General features: G+C 40.8%; 1 protein-coding gene across 1 annotated transcript; it reads right to left on the reverse strand.

Moving 5' to 3' along the window:
- Positions 1-844: 844 nt before the first annotated feature.
- Positions 845-13,231, reverse strand: LOC133446193 (cell surface A33 antigen-like). The gene is made up of 7 exons (XM_061724116.1): positions 13,084-13,231; positions 12,655-12,821; positions 8,940-9,153; positions 5,960-6,124; positions 5,712-5,828; positions 3,981-4,104; positions 845-3,873 (listed from the first exon to the last, which is right to left on the reverse strand). Exons 1-7 carry the CDS (start codon positions 13,133-13,135, stop codon positions 3,201-3,203), a joined length of 1,512 nt encoding a protein of 503 aa, XP_061580100.1. The 5' UTR covers positions 13,136-13,231; the 3' UTR covers positions 845-3,200.
- Positions 13,232-19,489: the final 6,258 nt, after the last annotated feature.

Raw genomic sequence — 19,489 nt, forward strand, 5'->3', positions numbered from 1 at the left:
CAATTTCTAACAGTGTAAAAGAACCGCACTTGAATGGATGGAAGAACGGACAAGTCATTCAACAAATCACTATAATAACATTGATTAATCGATTTAATAATAATAATAATAATAATAATAATAATAATAATAATAATAATGGTATTAAATAATATAATAATAATACATTTTATTTATGATGCATTTTATATTTAGTCATCTCAAACTTTATATTCCATTGTAGAGAAACTTGCTTTTCTTTTTTGTTTCATGTGATATTTTTTTTTACGTTGCTAAACTGGCTGAACACACACTTTTATAGAAAGTGTGCCTTAAGTGATTATATTTGTAATTTGTTGAAATAAGGTTAAATAAAAATGTGACAGAAGGTTTATGAAATCAGGTCATTTTTATAGGAATTTCACTCGACACCACTGTCCTTAAGACATTTTATTAAGCGCCATATAAAAATGCACATAAAACATTCCAAGAGTGAACTTTTACATCACAAAAACAAATACAGTACAAATATTCAACCAAAGTAAAAGGCAATTGAGGCCTTTACTTCGTAGACTGAACTTGTAATTATACTTTACAATTGAGTTCAATGAAATGATTTCAACTTGTAGGTGTCGGTGACTTGTGTTTGATTTGAACAGGCACAGGTAGCCAGTGAAGGTCAGAGGTTAACAGAGGTGTCACAGGTAACCTTATGGGTTGATTGAAAACCAGATGCACTGCCTTGTGCTGGACCTTCTGCAGAGTTTTACTGAGCAAGCTGGTAGACCAGAGGGCACAGTGGTAATTAAGAAGCGATATAATCATGGCCTGTACCAGGAGTTAAGTGACATGTTGAGTCTGTTGAGACCAAGAATAGAAGCAATATTTATGCTGATGTTATGAATGATCAAATGATGGGTATGGATAACCAGAACTTAAGTCTTAGATAAGGGAAGTGGAAGGTGGTGGACATTTGAGAAGAGATGAGGTCATGTGGCAGGAATGATAGGTAAAGTTGTGTATCGTCTGCGTAGTGGTGATATGAGAAGACGTTAGGGTGGATAAACTGGCCCATGCAAAGAGAAGGGGGCCGAGCACTGAGCCTTGGGGCACTCCTGTGGAAAGGCAATGACACGAAAATGTTTCTCCTTGCCATGGCACTTTAAAGGAACATTCGGTGAGATAGGATCAGAAAAAAGAATGCAATATGCCTGGATTTGAGAGTAGACAGCAGTAGACTGCGGTTAACTGTATGAAAGGGAGCTGATTTTTTTGGATATTATCTATTATCTTCCCTGATGTGCATTTGTGATGTCACAATACATGAAAATCTGAACATTTCACTTTCATTATCATCATTAGTGGCAGCAGTGGTAGTGACTTCAGACACCCAAGCGCATGTTGTATATAATCAGTATATATAGGATCATATTTTATCACCAGTAGAGATTCCCATGAATTCTGATTTTTATTTATCCTTTATTTATCGAGGAAAGTCCCATTGAGATACAATATCTCTTCTGCCAGGGAGTCCTGGTCAAGATGGCAGCAGAAAAATAAATTCAGTTTCATATAAAAGAAAATACATACAAGGACAAGTAACTTTACAAAAAAAAACAAAAAAACATATCAAAACAAGAAACAAACAAACATTAAAACATACAAGGATCAGAAAGCTAAAAAGAATTCATGACAAAGAATGACACTTGATTAAAAACAATGACATTGTTCTGTGAAAAATGATTTTAACATATGTTTGAACATGTTAAGAGAAGGTAAATATTTCAAGTTGAGTATGTGTTGTAGCTCATTCCAAGCTTGCGGTGCATAAAAGGAAAAGGCCGATTTACCAACTCTGTTCGAGTGCTTGGGACCATGAGGAGAATTTTCTCTGATGATCTAGTGTTATAGCTACAAGAGTAATATTTTAATAAATTGGATATGTACAGAGGTAGTTTACCCAGTTGATAGATTGATAATAAAACAAATTTAACTGAGTAAATCTGAAAAAGAAGCAAGTTACAGTGAAAACTCAATCTTACTCCACGCCATTTACGCTACCAATAAAAAGTTGCTTCTCATAAATGTTGCAAATTGAGAATGCAATGTAATCAAATATAGATACAATCAAATCAAATCAAAGACAGTTTTGATGTCAAGGATCCTTCAAAGGACCTCATCCTTTGCTCTGTGACATTTTTATATGATAAGAATAAACTTATTCTGTGCTTTGGAGCATTCACTGGAAATCTGACTTCACTACTGGCTCAAAAGGTCAGATCTGCTTGGTACTGTGACATCACACACCCAGATCAGAGTCAGAGTGTTTAATTTTTTTTTTTTACGCCTAGGAGGAGGGTGATATAAAGCTGTACCACTTAGCTCAAAATAGACACGCCCTGCAGGATAGGTGGGTGGAGCCGTGTTGCTGACTCCACCCTCCTAAAACCATCTGGTAGGTAAAGAGCAGTAAAGAAACTGTTGAAAAGGAGCTTTTATACTGTATGCCTGTGGTATTTCGACTAAAGTATATCACAGACATTCCATTAAGACCTAATAAAACTGCATTAACTTGTGGAAAAAATGGCCATAATGCCATTTAAACCATCCAAGATGGCACATTGATGGATTTTGGTGGAATACACATTAAAACTGAGTTAATTATTTATTTATTGTTTAAAACCTTAAACTGTTTGTTGTCATGGGAGCATTGCAATGTTCTCTATCAGAAGGATGAAAGGCTGTTCGTTCGTCACCGGCTGTCCAGCAATTCGCAGTTTTCATCTTTTGTTAGTCATGAAACTGAAGGCGGGAATGTTACTGTTAAATAAACCTGCAGTTTGTTCTATAATGTTTTTTACAAACTCAGAAAAATACCTTTTCTTAGCTGATTTAATTTGAATGATATCAGGACAGAGTAAAGGGAAGAAAGGGACACTAGAACATGATCAATACAGTTAAAGGCCTGGTGTGATTGGTGAAGCAGTGTCACAAGATTTTAGGGTTATTGGCTTTCGCCAAAACATATCTGGTATTTTTGATATTTTCTTCAACTAAAAAACATACATTTTTTTGACATTTAACTGGCCCTCCTCAACCAGTGGATTTGGTTACCTGGTTGAAGGAAGTCCAGTTGGCTTGGACAAGGTTTTGGTCGCCAGCCCCGAAGGTAGCCGTGGCAGCCGTCCAACGAGCGTTCAGCAACCTCGGATATGTTCACATCAATCTCTGTAATCGTCAATGTACTCAATGTGATCACGACTGCCACCATAATGGTCTCGACGGTTGTCAAGGTGATCACGACTGCCACCATAGCGTCCGCGTTGATCGTCAAGGCGATCCCTACTGCCATGGCGATCGCGTTGATCGTCAAGGCGATCCCGACTACCATGGCGATCGCGTTGATCGTCAAGGCGATCCCGACTGCCATAGCGATCACGTTGATCGTCAAGGCGATCCCGACTCCCATGACGATCGCGTTGATCGTCAAGGCGATCTCGACTGCCATAGCGATCGCGTTGATCGTCAAGGCGATCCCTACTGCCATGACGATCGCGTTGATCGTCAAGGCGATCCCGACTGCCATGGCGATCGCGTTGATCGTCAAGATGATCGCGACTTCCCCGATGATGACCATGCTGGTCGTCACGGTAATGTCGCGAGCCAACCTCACTGCCCTTCCCATCATGCTGGTCGTCACGGTAATGTCGCGAGCCAACCTCACTGCCCTTCCCATCGAACCGGTCGTCCTCAGACCTCTGCCCTGCTCCTCCTGTGGCGTAATCGCCTCCGGGAACAATGTCAGAGTCTTCTTTCTGTCTTGGAATGGTTGACCTGTCATCCTCCCCGGCCTCAGGACCATCTTTGTCATAAAACTCCATCTCACCTGGGGAGCTGAGGCACATACCAGGTAAAACCTCTAACACGTCATGACGGTTGCTTGTTCTCCGACTTATTGCAGTTTCTAATTATTATAGGTGCATAGGACATGCACTACTTACCCTTCAGCATATTTGTCTTTTTTGTTCTTGTGCCGGCAGTAGCAAAAGATGATAATCCCCAGAACCAGTACACCTGCAAGGACTCCTCCGACTATTGCTGCAGTTGAACCAGCCTTCATGCTCGCTGAGATAATTTCAAAAATAAATGTTCTTAGTACAAGATAAAGTATTCAGTAAGCAGTTAGCACAAGGTGTCTGCAACACACTGGATTGATTAAGCAACTACAGCAGAGGTTACAGGGCTGTGCAGGAAAACCTGAAGGTACAGTAGGACTGTAGTTCTGCAGAGAACTGCCAGCACCATAGTTGTATTTTTGCAGATTATTGAAATATCCATCTTTGGCCAAAAGTTACTTTTGCTGTATTTTGTACCTTCTATGTTGCAAAAGATCCCACATACATACATGTCATGTTCTGGGTCTCTGGAAAGCTCCTAGAGACAACTTCTGTTGTAATAGATGCTATATGATGTTTTTTTTCTCTTCCGGCTCTCAGCGAAGGCGGACGCTTCTCTGCTCCTCTCCCTTATCTATCTGCCCTACTACTGCTTTTTGTCCTGTCTCGTTTTCAGAGTCTTTTCTTTTCATTCCTCCGAAACCTACAATCATGGAATTGATTAACTGGTCTCTCAGCACAATCGACCACATTTTTGCGACGAGAAGTGAGGGGGTAAGGGAGCCCTCTTACCCCGATGGGACATTTTTTGCTGGATACACAATGGATTCCTGGAAACATTGGAAGCCGTTTTGCCTGGCGATCCTGTCTGTCGAGGACGTTGAAGACGCCTTCATAATTGGATTTATGATAGCAGGATTTCTCCTAATTGGAGCGGGGGGATTCCTCGTCTATCGACAAACGCGTAAGTCGGTGACAGCTGTTTTGGCCCTCTCCGAGCTGCCTGACGTGACTGAAGGGATAAGCGCTGCGACTAACACTCTGACTTTAAAGCTGGGGGAGCAAGGCTGCAAGCTGGATGCAGGCTTTTGCAGGCTAGCGGCGGTCTTCGAGCTCATTGGCAAGATGGAAAAGAACATGGAGAAGTTGGAAGCTCGGCTTGGTGGGAATTAATCACAAATTCGTCTGATTGAAGTCGCCATTGAGGAACCAGAGACTTAAGGCTGACGGAAAATTACTGCTCTGCCTGTTCTTTTCAATAAAATTGTTGATTCTATAATCTGGCCTTGACACAGCGGTTTGGCTGATTGCTGTAGTCACAATCTTCCTGGTGGAATGTAAACAAGGTGACTCTGCCCCGGAATAACCCTTCCCTCTCCAGATCATCCGCTGACCTGTTTTCAGAACTGACCGAGCCGTCTGATAACACCAAGGACATTGGCTGAGGCAGCTCTGAGCGTGTTCATGGACTCACCGCCACACATAAATTTGCTGATAACCACACCTCCCTACTTTCAACGCCTTCCTGGCTATAATGCTTTCTCTTTCGTTCCGGTCGACCGGCCGGCAGCTGAGCGGATTTACTGTCTTGTATTGCTGCTTAGTTGTCCTGAATTGCCCCTCGGGGATGAATAAAGTTTCTCTGAATCTGAATCTGAATATAAATAAAAGTGAATTGAATTGAATTGAATACACAAGGACATAATCAATGCATCGTCCATCAATACATTGCAAACTGTCAAACTTCAATGAAACGGACTGGATGAAGGAAGCTGAAGCGAACGGCAGAGGTTCATCACTGTGGACAACTGAGCGCTTGAACATACTGAGACTCACCAGGCACCACGGCTAAGGTGAAGTTGCAGGTGGCAAAACCGACTGTATTTTCTGCCCGGCAGACGTAGAATCCAGATGTTTCTTTTGAAATATTGAAGAGAGACAAAACTCCATCTCCTGCAATGTAACCATGAAAATGAGTCAGAACGGCACAGAAATTATCCGCCAGTAAAAAGGTTTCCACTCATGAAAACTATCAAGTCGCTTTATAAAAAAGGTTCTTCAAGGTAAAACGTCAAATTGCATACTCTGAGTTGCCTTCGGTGGTAATCGTCTGGGAATGTTGGCGACACTGTAGCTTGTCCACCCGTAGTTTGGTGTTGGGGACCCCTCTTCACACTTGCAGGTGATGTTGATGTTTTTAAAATACTCTGCTGCACCTTGGAGACTGCAGATCGGTGGGGAGGGGGGCTCTGGGAGAGAAAGAGTTGAACGTTAACAGAAATGCATAACTGGTGCAACGACAAACTTCAAAGACAAGGACCTAGGTATGGGGGAAAGGGACATGTCCCTACCTGTGATCAGTAGAATGGTACCCACCAATGTTTAAGCTAATTTGTTTTCTTCGAGTGGATGGGCATTTTTATGATATGTGCTTTCACGTGTCTAAATAACCTTTTTAGACACACTAGAATACATACACATACACACACACACACACACACACATACACATACATACACATAGCCACATAGACATATACACACTCACGTACACATACACATATATACATATTCATATATGCACACATACACACACATAGCCACACATATGCATACACACACACCGACATATTTAGCCACACATACATATACATGCTCACACACACACACACACATACACATACATACACATAGCCACATAGACATATACACACTCACGTACACATACACATATATACATATTCATATATGCACACATACACACACATAGCCACACATATGCATACACACACACCGACATATTTAGCCACACATACATATACATGCTCACACACACACACACACACACACACACACACACACACACACACACACACACACACACACACACACACACACACACACACACACACACACACACACACACACACACACACACACACATAGCCACTCAGTCACATACGTATACACACACATACACACACATACACAGCCACACACACATATACGTACACACACACACACACACACACACATAGCCACACAGACATGTACACACACACCTACGTATACACACACACACACACACACACACACACACACACACACACACACACACACGCATGATCATATACATACACGCACACACACACATAGACATACACACTGGCTTGTTCACCTGCATGCTTGCTCTGTAGTTTTGGGGTTAGTTAGCGGTAGCTTAGCTCAGACTGTGATCAGTTCTTGAGATTTGGGTCGATTGCTGTTTTGGTCGGCTCCGTGTCGGTTTTGTGTTTTGTTACCAATGTTGAGAACCAAACTTACTGCTTAAAAAAAACCAAAAAAAAACCTATTAAAGTCATCAAGTTCTTGACCTAACAGAGCTAATTTTCTACCTTTGTTCATTTTGCACAATAGACACAACTTTCCACTTTTCCACTTGTCCAGTTCTTCTTAAATAGTCTGTTCACATAAAATACAGCTTCATTTGTTTTTATCAAATTGAAATTTATAATTAGTGTAAAATCCGGAAAACGCTGGAAAGTCGGAGCACAAAACGCAAACACGGTGTGTACTCTGAAAGGATTTTAGATAAAACATTTGATCCAAGACTACTGAATTTATTGTTTTTATTGTAATTATGAGGTTAAAAACTGAAAGTCCACCATGCAAGAAAAGTTGCCTATTGCCTGCCTCAGACCTATAAGGTTGTCGGGGGTGTAGCTTTTTCAAAAATCATGTTCGTGGGAAGAAATGCAAGTTTCAAAGCTTTAGATGTTCCCAGTCCTTAAACCTTGTTTTTGAACCAGCAGGAGGGATGCACGGGCCCCTCCAAGCTGCAACCGGACACTTTTTTTACAAGGTAAAATTACAGAGATGACAGAGAACCTCTTGCAGGTTTACTACTGCAGAAAGATGAAAGATAAAAGATAAAATAATGCTAGATTAAGTTAGCATATGCTGTGGAGCACTGACGGTAAAAGTATGCTTCAGGAAAGAGGATGCAGAATATTATGAATAGAAGAGTGATTATCTTAAACTCTGTTGGACAAATTGAGGAACTAGAAGCGTCCAAACGTTTTTCTTGATACTATAGTGAAGACATAAAGAAATAAAGAACGTACATGTGTTGATTATGCGATTATGTTGACTATGGATGGGCGGTATGGACTAAAAAATGTATCACGATAATTTCTGGCATTTATCCTGATAACGATAAAAATGACGATAAAAAAAAATACCAATCCAACTCTACCTTTGTAACTATAAATCTATCACCACATTCAGTCTTTGGAGCCAAAACACTGCTCTAAAAGAATACTAAATACTACTAAACTACACCAATTAAATTGAATTGATAAAATATTCCTGTTCCGCCATTTTTGTTACACAAAAACGTATCAACGGGAATTAATCTTTCTTTCTTTCTTTCTTTCTTTCTTTCTTTCTTTCTTTCTTTCTTTCTTTCTTTCTTTCTTTCTTTCTTTCTTTCTTTCTTTCTTTCAGGCTCATTTCTTTCTTTCTTTCTGGCTCATTTCTTTCTTTCTTTCTTTCAGGCTCATTTCTTTCTTTCTTTCTTCTGGCTCATTTCTTTCTTTCTTTCTTTCTGGCTCAATTCTATTTCTTTCTTTCTTTCTTTCTTTCTTTCTTTCTTTCTTTCTTTCTTTCTTTCTTTCTTTCTTTCTTTCAGGCTCATTTCTTTCTTTCTTTCTGGCTCATTTCTTTCTTTCTTTCTTTCAGGCTCATTTCTTTCTTTCTTTCTGGCTCATTTCTTTCTTTCTTTCTTTCTGGCTCATTTCTATTTCTTTCTTTCTTTCTTTCTTTCTTTCTTTCTTTCTTTCTTTCTTTCTTTCTTTCTTTCTGGCTCATTTCTATTTCTTTCTTTCTTTTTTTTTTCTTTCTTTCTTTCTTTCTTTCTTTCTTTCTTTCTTTCTTTCTTTCTTTCTTCCTTCCGTCATCAACGGGAATTTATTATTTTTACCTCGAGATGACAAATTCTTACCGTGGAGAATTTCTTTGACGGTATATCGTGAACGGTAAAATATCGGCTATTCCTAATTCTTACCCAGGACCAAGAGGGACGTGGTGGCGGCGGTCGTTCCCTCGTCGTCGCCTGATATTTTTACGCTGCACTGGTAGTGGCGGTTGTCGGTGGTGGTCGTCTTCGATAGGCGCAGCGTGGCGGTTCCCGCAGCGATGTTGACGTCCAGGAACGCTCTGCCCTCGTAATTTGGTGCAATGTCGACAGGGCTGTTCAAAAAGTACGAGGCCACTGTTTTCTGGAAAAGTAAACACAAGATGTGTGCTTAGAAAAATGAAGGTTCATTTATCACTGTGCCTGTTAAATATTCATATTTATTTAATTATTTTTATTTTCATTTAAACAGTTTGTTTCTTTGGAATCACCTCATTGCTTCTGCAGCAGCCTCCAAGTTATATTAGTGAATTTACATCAACTACGACAGAATACAAACCACAGCGAAACAAAGGTGTTGTCACATTAAAAAGTGATTCATTCTGTGTCAGTTAGTTATTTACACAACACGGTTCTAACTCATCAACCGACTCATCCTTTCCTGGACAAAGGTCTTCGCTGTAGCGCGGCCGCACCACAGAAGATATTACTGTCTTTTAGATAGACTTGTAGTTCTGGAGACCACTTTTTTGTGGTCCTGGTCTTGTCTCGGTCTCTCCAGGTCTCGGACTCGGATCATTGAGATGCCGTTGCTCACCAAAGTGACAGAATCTGGTGATCAGCAGCTCTTCCTATTGTTAATGTTAAGTTTTGTAAACTATTTGTATTTTGCATCTGATTTAATGGTTTGGTGCATCTGCATGTGTGTCTGTATATAATTACAGTTTAATGTTTATAACAGCCTTCTTTGAATAAATATACGAATATAGCATCAGGTCCATTTCAGTGATGCTGATATACGGTGTAATCTGATTACTATAATGGTAAATAATGAAATTTCAAATTGGTAATTGTATCTTTAATATTTAAAATTCTGGTTTTATCTTCAAATTAAGTCAAATTTAAATCAGTAACATTTACTGTTCATTCCTTCTCTGAGGTGGAGGGGGGTGTTGGAGCTGGTTATTCTGCTAGATACTTTGGGACTAGTTAGTAGTCGTGTCAATCCTTAAAAGCACTGGAGTCAATCCTCCAATAGTGTAGAAATAGCGGTAGTAGTGCAGTCGCCACACATATCTGATCTCAGCTGATGGATGAAAACATTTATAGTGAGTTCGACATCATCATCCACTTCTCTGTGTTATTGAGCTGCAGTTGAATACAAGCTCATATGGAAACTAGCTGAACCAGGATGGAGCTGATGTTCTACAATCACGCAGGATCAGGACATTACTAGGTTTCTGTTTGGTCTCGGTCTTGAGCTGAACTAATTTCAGTCTCTGGTCTTAGTGTCTTGGTCTCTGTTTAGGCGGTCTTGACTATAAGTCTACTTTTAGAGTAAACATAAGACATTTTCAAAAGGTATTTCTGTGTTTTAAAGCACACATTTGAGGCTCTGAAGCCTAAAAAAAACAACCAACAATCCTGTAACTTTGAATTTTGCTTATCTAGAGTTAAAAATAGATCATCCATGAGCTGTTCAGATTTATCTGGGATGGTACGTCACCAACTCGGCTCGGAAGAGAATTACGCACGCTTCCTGTTTTTCATTTCCCCCCAAATATGTCGACCAAATGGGGGAAGTGCAAACTCCTTTCCTCTTATTTTCTGCTCGTTATTACCAGAAAATACTCATCATTAGTTATGTCATTCACTTAAGAAAGAAGTATTGAAAAATAGTACGCAACTGAATCAGTTTTAGTAATGAATATAGTAAAATACATATTTAATTTTCAGAAACATATTATTTAATGTCTAAATGCATCCTGTATTTGTGGAGTTTAATTAAATTTAGTGAATAGAGTAACTTTGGTGCCTGGGATTTATTTATCAGCCTCATATGTGATGGAGAAATGATTACTATTATATTATTGTTTAATAGAATATTATTACTGCTGGTCAGTTCTGTGTGGTCCGTGTTTTCTGATGTGATAATAACATACAGATTTATATTTGTATTGTAAGTGGAAGCTGGAGGACGGCTCAAATATGGATTTGGGCAGACGGGTAATTATAAGATAAATAAAGATCTTCTTATGGAGGAAAAGGGAATTTCAGAGGCTCATGTTAATCATTAAAAACAGTTTCTATTAAAAGAGGTGTTTAATGTTGAAAACAGAGTAGTTGAAGTGGCTCTATTTGGTAGTTTTACCAAATACCCGTCTAACTTCCAGGTTTAGACCGACAAGAAAGTATAAAAAACCTGAGTAACTTGCCACTGGGGGCTGGATGCAGCAGAAATAAACATATCTATAGCCTGGTTTGGTATCTATAGCTAGTTTTTGTAGTGGGCGACACGAAAAATTAGGAACATTCTAACAGATTTGATCAGAATGAATATTTTTTACATTTTTTAAAGGTATTTGTTTTATTTATTTATCTATTTCTTGTAATGTGTTTATTATTATATTTTATTGCTGTGGACTGATTATTTTTTAGCCTTAATCCTTGAACTTTTATCATTTTTTCATTTTAATTAACTATATTGTATGTCAGTGTGCATTGGTCTCCCAGTTTTAATTTTTTTGGTCTCCCAGTTTTTTTGTTTTTGTTTGTTTATTACGCTTATTTTTCAGTCAAAATGTCAAAGCACTTCGTATTTCATGTACCTGGATGAAAGGTGCTATATAAATAAAATTTGATTGATTGATTGATTGAATGTAAAGAACTATTAATTAGCATCAAAGGTTAGCATAGGCTAAGCTAAAGTGGCTAACAGTGGTTGACATGTGGTGGGTGTTTTACAGGCCTGTTAGCTCCACCCATTCATCTGACAGACAGTACAAGACAAAACGAGGGTGACATCACAGCACGGTTGTCCAATTCTTCTTATACACTGAGAAAGAGAAACTATTATTTACTAAAATGGGTCTCTGTTTTAAAGGGGACCTATTATGGCATCTAATACCTATTTTAAACAGGCCTTGAATGTTTAAGTTTTTGCTAAATAAATTAGAAATTCAGCCTCTGAGCCATGTCTTTATCTTCCCATTCTCTAACCTCATTATCTATGAGGGATTCTGAGTGGGCGGGGCTATGATAATGAGGAACTGTGCTGATTGGCTGCCTGAAAGACGCGATACACCGCTACAAAAAAATGGTGGAAGGTCTGGCCAGCGGAGATAGTTGTGGGCGTGATTTCAGCATCGGAGGCCAACCGATGTAAATCGCGCCCGTCGTTAAGTAACGACGGAAGCAGAATCTGAACGGCTCGTAGAAGCCACATCACACTGGACGGCTCATCCGGGCGGCTGTACAGACACTGCAGAATTTGGTTGCTTTCCTCCTTCTCTGAGTTGGCAGGCTGAGGGGAGACCACTTTATACATGTTAAACCAAGAGAAAACCTGTTTTTCATAATAGGTCCCCTTTAAGATTTTTATAGCCTCTTAAAAATATATATTCATTTTTTTGACTGAGGAGAACGTTTTTAGGAAATTAATTGGAAACAGTGGAAGATAAACTAAAAACTGGCAATATCTTAAATATCAAATTCATGTGTTGGCTATTTGAGGAAGCACGTCCATGAGAGTTGGAGACTGCATTTTAACTGCATTTCCTCAACTTTACTCCCGGAAATCGACCTGTAATCACAAATCTCAGACCAGAATCACATCACCGATCGGCCTGCACACGCCACATCTCACCAGTGGGGCGCCATCAGCGTCGGGGTAAGCGTCCCATGTGAGGAGAAAGTTGTTAAAAACAGACACGGCTGGGACGAAGGAACACGTCATCGTGACATCGTTTCCCTTTTCCACCTTATATTCTCTCTCCGGGATAGAAACTTCCAAACTCCAGCAGCAGGGGAACGCTGGAAATAAAAAAAAAGTAAATTAAAACTCATAAATAAAACATTATAACGTAGAAGCAACGTATTCCCCAGTAAAACACAGAAATCTAGCCACCACAAGTTATACACATTCGTTTAACCAACAGGTCTCCTGGGTCAATCATAATTCAGCTACCAGTCGAATAGAAGGAGTCGACTTAATGATTAACAGCGTTTATGATGCCACGAAGGTGTGGCGATGCTTCTTTTACAAAAAGAGAAAGAATAAAAGCATAACGCTCACCTGATACTAGAAGAAATAGCTTCAACCATCCAAGCTGACTTCTGGGCCTCATCTCTGAGAGCGGAGGAAATCATCCAGCTATGGAAACAACGTGAAACTGGTGATCTCTGTCGAGGAGCGGGAGCCGGCCTAACCTTCACGGTGAACTCTCAGGTGCGGAGGAGTTGACTCTTCCAGGTAATAAGTGAACAATGTGTGTCACATGTCAGCTGAGATCCAATCCCCATCCTGTTTTCTGTTTGATGAGGTGTTTGAATTAGAGATGAGTGTGATAAGAAGGGGTACCATAAAGGCGTACCATAAATACGCACAAAGAGAAACTGGCCTGAACAAATCTGCAGCAACATGTTAAAATGTGTACTTAAAATCACAGGTGTCTCCAATCTTCAGTCAGTTTGACTATTTAATCATGTAATCTTATTCAAAACATTTATTGTTATACTGGGTGAAATGGTCCTTCCATCCTGAGAGTAGCCAGTGAATAATGTGTTCAGAAAAAGGAAAGAAAAAAATCCGACCTCTCTGACAGCTTTAATCCTGTAAAAACTCTGACCAATCTGTTTTTTGTGCACCGAATGGCACGGATTGGTCAGAGGACCAGAGGATTGGCAGGGGGGAAAGAACCAACCAGATGCCTTCATTCCCGTCCATTCATATTTTTTTAGATTTATAAAAAAATAAAATTATAAAAACATAAAGGATCCCCATAACTTTGATTGGGATTGGGTGGGCAGGACGCACGTTTGGGTGGGCACAGCCCACCCCTGCCCCCCCTAAAATCGGCCTCGCTTACAGGTGAATGAGACATGGGATAGTTTTGTTGAAAATGTGCTGTCCAAAATGTCCTGGAAAACTCGACTCCAGCAAATGCGCATTCCCCAAAGTTTGTGGGGGCGTGGCTTTGGACGGAACGCTGACGGGAGGGGGAGGAGGGGGCGGGGCTTAGAGGAAGTGCCACTTTCAAATCTTGCTAGCTCTCCAACATTACAGACTATACCTTTAACTGGTTAAAAGGGTAAAAGTCTGCTGTTTGGTATCGTGGTCTTCACCACTCTGGACCTGGACCAGACGAAGAAAAGGAGACGGTTGTCTGAGGAGACCAGGAAGAACAATCTAGACTAGCGTGTTAAAGGCCAAAAGAGCATCTCCAAGCAGCTGGATTATACCGTGACAACAGAAGTTTAGGCTCCACAGAGCTGTAGACAACCTCCCTGGATGTGGACACAAGAGGACAACTGATGATAAACTGGAGACACCGATAATACGAATGGAAACCAAAGAGTCCAGAACGACTTCCAGGTCAAGGTCCATTAGTGTCAGATCAGATCATCCATCACTGCTGACAGAACATCAGAAAAAAAAACTGACGGAAATTTGTCCAAATGCATATTAACAAACTTTCTGGGAGAATGTCTTTTGGACGGATGAAACAAAATTGGAACTTTTTAAAAGGTCACATCTGTTATATGTTCACGGGTACGAAAATGAAGCCTTCAAAGAAAAGAAGACTGGATCTGTTGTGGAACTTGGAGGAGGCTCGGTTCTGTTCTGGAGCAGCTTTGCTTGAATCCGTGCGGGTCCATTGGAATCTCAAGACCATCAAGAGGTTCTGGAGACAAAAGTGCTGCCCAGTGTGTGAAAGCTTGCTCTCAGTCGCAGGTCATTAGTCCTCCAACAGGATAACGACCCTTGGCTTGGAGCGAGAGCTCAGGAGAAGCTGGTAACCCGTTGCTGCGTTGTGGCTGCAGCAGCTACACACAACAGACGTGGGGAAAAGATCGCTAATGGTTTAACTTTTCACCGCTTTCCTGCTCGGAGGCAGAACCACGGAGGTCAAGTATCTGATATAACAGAGTAAAAGAGTGAAAGAGTCGTCGGCTCGGTTGGATCGCGGCTGTAACGACCAAACATAACCTTCCACACAGTATCACAAACTAACACGCACACAAACCGGGGTCGGATCAAAACACGCGTTTATTAAACCACAAACAAACAAACACACAGACCGGGTTCGATCGGGTTTTATTCCCCACTTCTCCAGCTAAACGCAGTTGCTGGCCAGCTCTCTGCGGTGCGATTAACCCCAATCTTCAGATAAAACTAGTTTGTTGAGGAAAAAATATTAACTCTATTTGTAGCTGCAGAGGAAAAAAATTATCTCACGAGGAAAACAAAAATATTGCTCAAGCCTCGGAGCCTATTCAGCATAATATAGCAGTCAAAAAAAAGAAAAGAGAAGTAAGAGTAATACAAAACATGTACTGTATGTTGTACTATTTTCAAATTTATTGAAACACATGGCGAGTCAAACATTTACCAAAGCAGCTGCCAAACACTCCTAAACAAGGTAGCCTAAGACGTGGGTTGTGCAGAACTGCGGCAGTAAATCCTCATCGGAGCTCCACTCTTTGATAGGGATAGACCGTTAATAATCATTATTTTCTCCATATACCGCTCCCTGGCTTCCTTGTTTAAGGTATCCTGGTAAATTCCAGTTCCTTTCCAGCAGTTTTACATCTTTTTTTTTGCGTTCCGTCTGTTCACTTGGTGAAACAGAAAAGTAGTTTTGAAAGTCCGTCCCGTCTTCTCTCAAAACAAATACACGCGACGGGGACAGGCTCTTTCCGGCAGTACGCGCTGGTGCTCATGGGAAACGTAGTGTTCTTTCTGGTAAAGCACTACCGCTTTTGTCCAAAGGAGCCGCCAAACTCAAAAAAAGCTGAAAGTTACGTTGTGCTGCTTTAAATACACAAGTTGTGAGAAAACTGTGTTAAGCATAGAAATGTTTTTACAAATCACCTCCTTTTTTGTTATTTGTTTGGTGCTGTCGTTCAAATATTCGTTCAGTAAATTACGTATCATCCTGATACCAGTACCGGATCAGCTTGACCTTATATGTCAAAGCTGCTATAAAACCTGCATGTAGGAAATCACTTTTCTTTCATTGCTCAACTTTTTGTCCTCTCGGTATTCCCCGGAGTGATGATGTTTTCTTCTGATGACTCTCTTTTTACTGTTATTGATCTGTTATCATCTAATTATGTGTGATATTCCACCATGTGTTTTAAAACCGTCCCCCTTCTTATCTAGCTCAAATTCCTACTTTTTTTTTCTTTTATTGCATGTAATAATAAAAACTGAATAAATTATGTATTTAAAAAAAAAAGAAGGTTTCTCAGGTGCAGTTTTAAGTTGATACCAGTTACGTAAGACTGGAAGAACCAGTTGGAGTCTGTTGAACACTCATTAACTGCTGGGCAGGTCCCACGCCGACGCCAAGTTCCCATAAAGCAGCCTGGAGCGCACACAGCAGACGTCAGGTAACACATGGATTAACACCTGCAAATCAGTTTCATGTCTGTAACGTCGTCATCAACTCCTTGTAATTGCTAATACGTTGTCACTCTGATGATCTGCAAAAAGCATAACTCTGATGTATACTTAAAGAGCTTATTCATGCAAAACATAGTTGTAATTAACGTGTAATTGCCTCCACCCTCTTTATAATCAACAGATCCGTGTCTATATGTCAGAAACCCTCCATCAGGCTTTGCTTGCTGCAAAGAAAAAGCATATTCACCGCATGTAAGCAGTTGTGTGACATTCTTATGCATTTGAATCTCTCTTCAGCTTTATTACCTTCCTTTCATGTCAACGTGCTCCTCAATGGCGCTGTGTGTCAGTCATGAGACACACGACACCAGGAGTCACATTCCTCGTGTGTGTGTGAAAGTACTTGGCCTGTCAAGAGTAAATTAAATTCAAATTAAGGAGGTATTAAAAGGCCGGCACTGCCACAAATAGCAAAGTCACAATGGAGCGATGCAGGACTTCCTGCATCAGTCCGGCATCAGTCAGAGCAGCAGTCCTGCACGTTTCCAGTCAAGTTTTGATCAAATGACCAAAACCAGGTGGTAAATGTGTCTGTTTTATGTGGAAATGTTGCAGGACCATTAAAAGATGAGCACTCGTGGACTACTGAGACTTTAACCCTTCAGGTATTACGGACTACATCTGCCAGCAATGATCTCCTGCTGCGGTAAACATCTGTAGTGTAAACAGGAGCTGATTGGCTGCAGTCGTGTTCACCGGTATCATGCTTTCAAAATGGTAAATTAAAGATTTAAAGGACCAAAAACATGCCAAACTATCCAAAGAGACTCGACCTGTTAAACAGCATGCACTGTATGTGTGTGTGAGCGAAGGAAAGTGGTGTGTGCAGGACAGGTCAGTGGGAAACGGTGCAGGAAGTGATGGAGTATGAGGGAAATGTGTCGCCGCTCTAATCAAATCAAATCAAACTATATTTAAATAGCACTTTTCATACGGTAGTAACACAAAATGCTTTACATAATAAAATCAACATTTAACATGTAAAAACTCACATAGTCAGTTAAAAACACACTAATTTTCACACACATTCTCAAATTAATACCCATACAGCACACATATATATCAAATAATTGAAAAATAAATATTTAAAATAATAAGAAATAACTAGATAACACATAGTGGAGAAGTGAAACTAACTTTATGTGGTCAAATAAAACGAACAAGTATCTCCGATGGGGTTTTCTGTTATCTGTCTTCTCACCTACATTCAGTCAAATCCAGAAATATTTGAACTTGGACCAAAACAATGAACCTCCCATAAAACATTTTTAGTTGGTTTTTGAAATAAAACCTCTAGTTATAACAATAAAACAATCAAAATGTGATGAAATTACATACTTTCAGCTTTTAATCACAAACAATAAATAAATACAGCATTTAGGAATTTCAGCAATTTTAAGATACGGGACTTCATGTTCAAGAGCTCAAAAGTATTTGGACTCTTGATGGAGAGGAAAAAAGGGTTGAAACAATGTGGTTAGGCAGGTCCGTTCCCTCGTTGGGTCGAGGCAAATGAAGCAGATAAAAGGTCTGCACTGCAACGACTGACTATAAAGCTGCTGTCTGAGTGGAGTGGCCAATATGATCAAGAAGAAGAAGGTCATCATTAGGCACAAAAAAAACACAAATCTGAAAGCAAGACGCAAAAACCTTCTTAAGACTCTTAAAAAGCAGGACGTCGTAGGTGAGCTCAGTATTTGAAAAGGCCTGGAGAACAACTGGAGAGGATGATCACAGAGTTTCCCTGCTGAAGAAGAAAAACCCTCCACAACATCGACAGAACAAGCCAGATTAAACTGGAGCCAGAGTATTTGTTTTTATAATTAAACCATGATAAACTTGTGTCAGACTGACAGAAGAGAAATGTTTTGAGATGTAAAGGAACAACAGAGGGGCTGTTATGGCTCGGGATGAAGAGATCCCATGTCCAGACCAGATATCAGAAACTGGAAAGTTAAACCTGATCTCTCACTTCAAGATTGTTGCTGAATTATGACGTAAACAAGGATATTTTTGTTTAGTCAAAGTTTAAATCAAACAGGTTTGTTTGATTAAAGATACATCCTAGGATGCACTGGGACACATCATCAGTGATGTGCCTGAGATCATCGGGGGTTTCGGGTCTTTCAACAATCATACCCCCTCCTTCAGGTGACCCAGCCGGGGTTGATCAAGCCCCGACTTGTGTCCCAGTAGCATTGGCCCACAGATCGCTCCTCCTGATCCAAAGCCATCTCGAGGCTCTCTCTGCTGCCTCCATGGTGGACTTGATGGCTTTCCTTTTTGCAGCCCCCGTAATGCCAAGGAGCGTGAACACCTTGCAGAGGGAGCGGCCAGCAAACCCTCTACAGCTACTTCAATGGGCTCACAGCGTGCCTTCCAGCCTCTTCTTTGGCATTGCTCGACCAGCTCCTGGTACTTCGACCGCTTCCGCTCGTTTGCCTCCTCTATTCGGTCCTCCCAGGGAACTGTCAGTTCAATCAGTAGCACCTGCCTTGAAGAAACCAATGAAAGCACGATGTCTGGCCTCAAAGATGTTGTAGTGATGTAATCTGGAAACTTGAGCTGCTTGCCCAAGTCCAGTCGTAGATCTCAGTCAACTGCTGAGGTGAGGAGGCCGGCTGCTGGTTTGGGCTGTGACTGCGGCTGCTCTCCAGCCCTGATAAAGGCAATGTTCCTATTGCCAGGTTGTTGCTTGCTGCTGTTGCGTTTGGCCACGATGGTGGAGATGGCTTCAGCAACTGTCTTCAGCACTTGGTCGTGCCGCCAACGGTAGCGGCCCTCCCCCAGGGCTTTAGAGCAGCTGCTTAAGATGTGTTCCAGAGAGCTTTTCCTGGAACACAGCGCACAGGCAGGAGAGTCAACCATGCCCCAGAGATGGAGATTGGCTGGGCTGGGTAGGACATCGTAGACAGCTTGGACCATGAACTTGATGCGCTGGGGTTCAGCCTGCCTGAACTCAGACCAGGTCACCTTCCTATCCAGCGCTCCCTCCCATCTTGTCCATGCTCCT

This window comes from Cololabis saira, chromosome 6 (assembly GCF_033807715.1).
Source record: "Cololabis saira isolate AMF1-May2022 chromosome 6, fColSai1.1, whole genome shotgun sequence".
In the NCBI taxonomy this organism is placed as follows: Eukaryota; Metazoa; Chordata; class Actinopteri; order Beloniformes; family Belonidae; genus Cololabis; species Cololabis saira.

Bases quoted from the DNA above. Each gene is read 5' to 3' on its own strand.
- LOC133446193 (XM_061724116.1), bottom strand. From the start codon at position 13,135: ATGAGGCCCAGAAGTCAGCTTGGATGGTTGAAGCTATTTCTTCTAGTA. The intron at 9,154-12,654 runs GTGAGATGTGGC...TTACTTTTCCAG, and splicing joins ACGCTGATGGCGCCCCACTG to AAAACAGTGGCCTCGTACTT. The intron at 5,829-5,959 runs GTATGCAATTTG...GTTACATTGCAG, and splicing joins ACCACCGAAGGCAACTCAGA to GAGATGGAGTTTTGTCTCTC.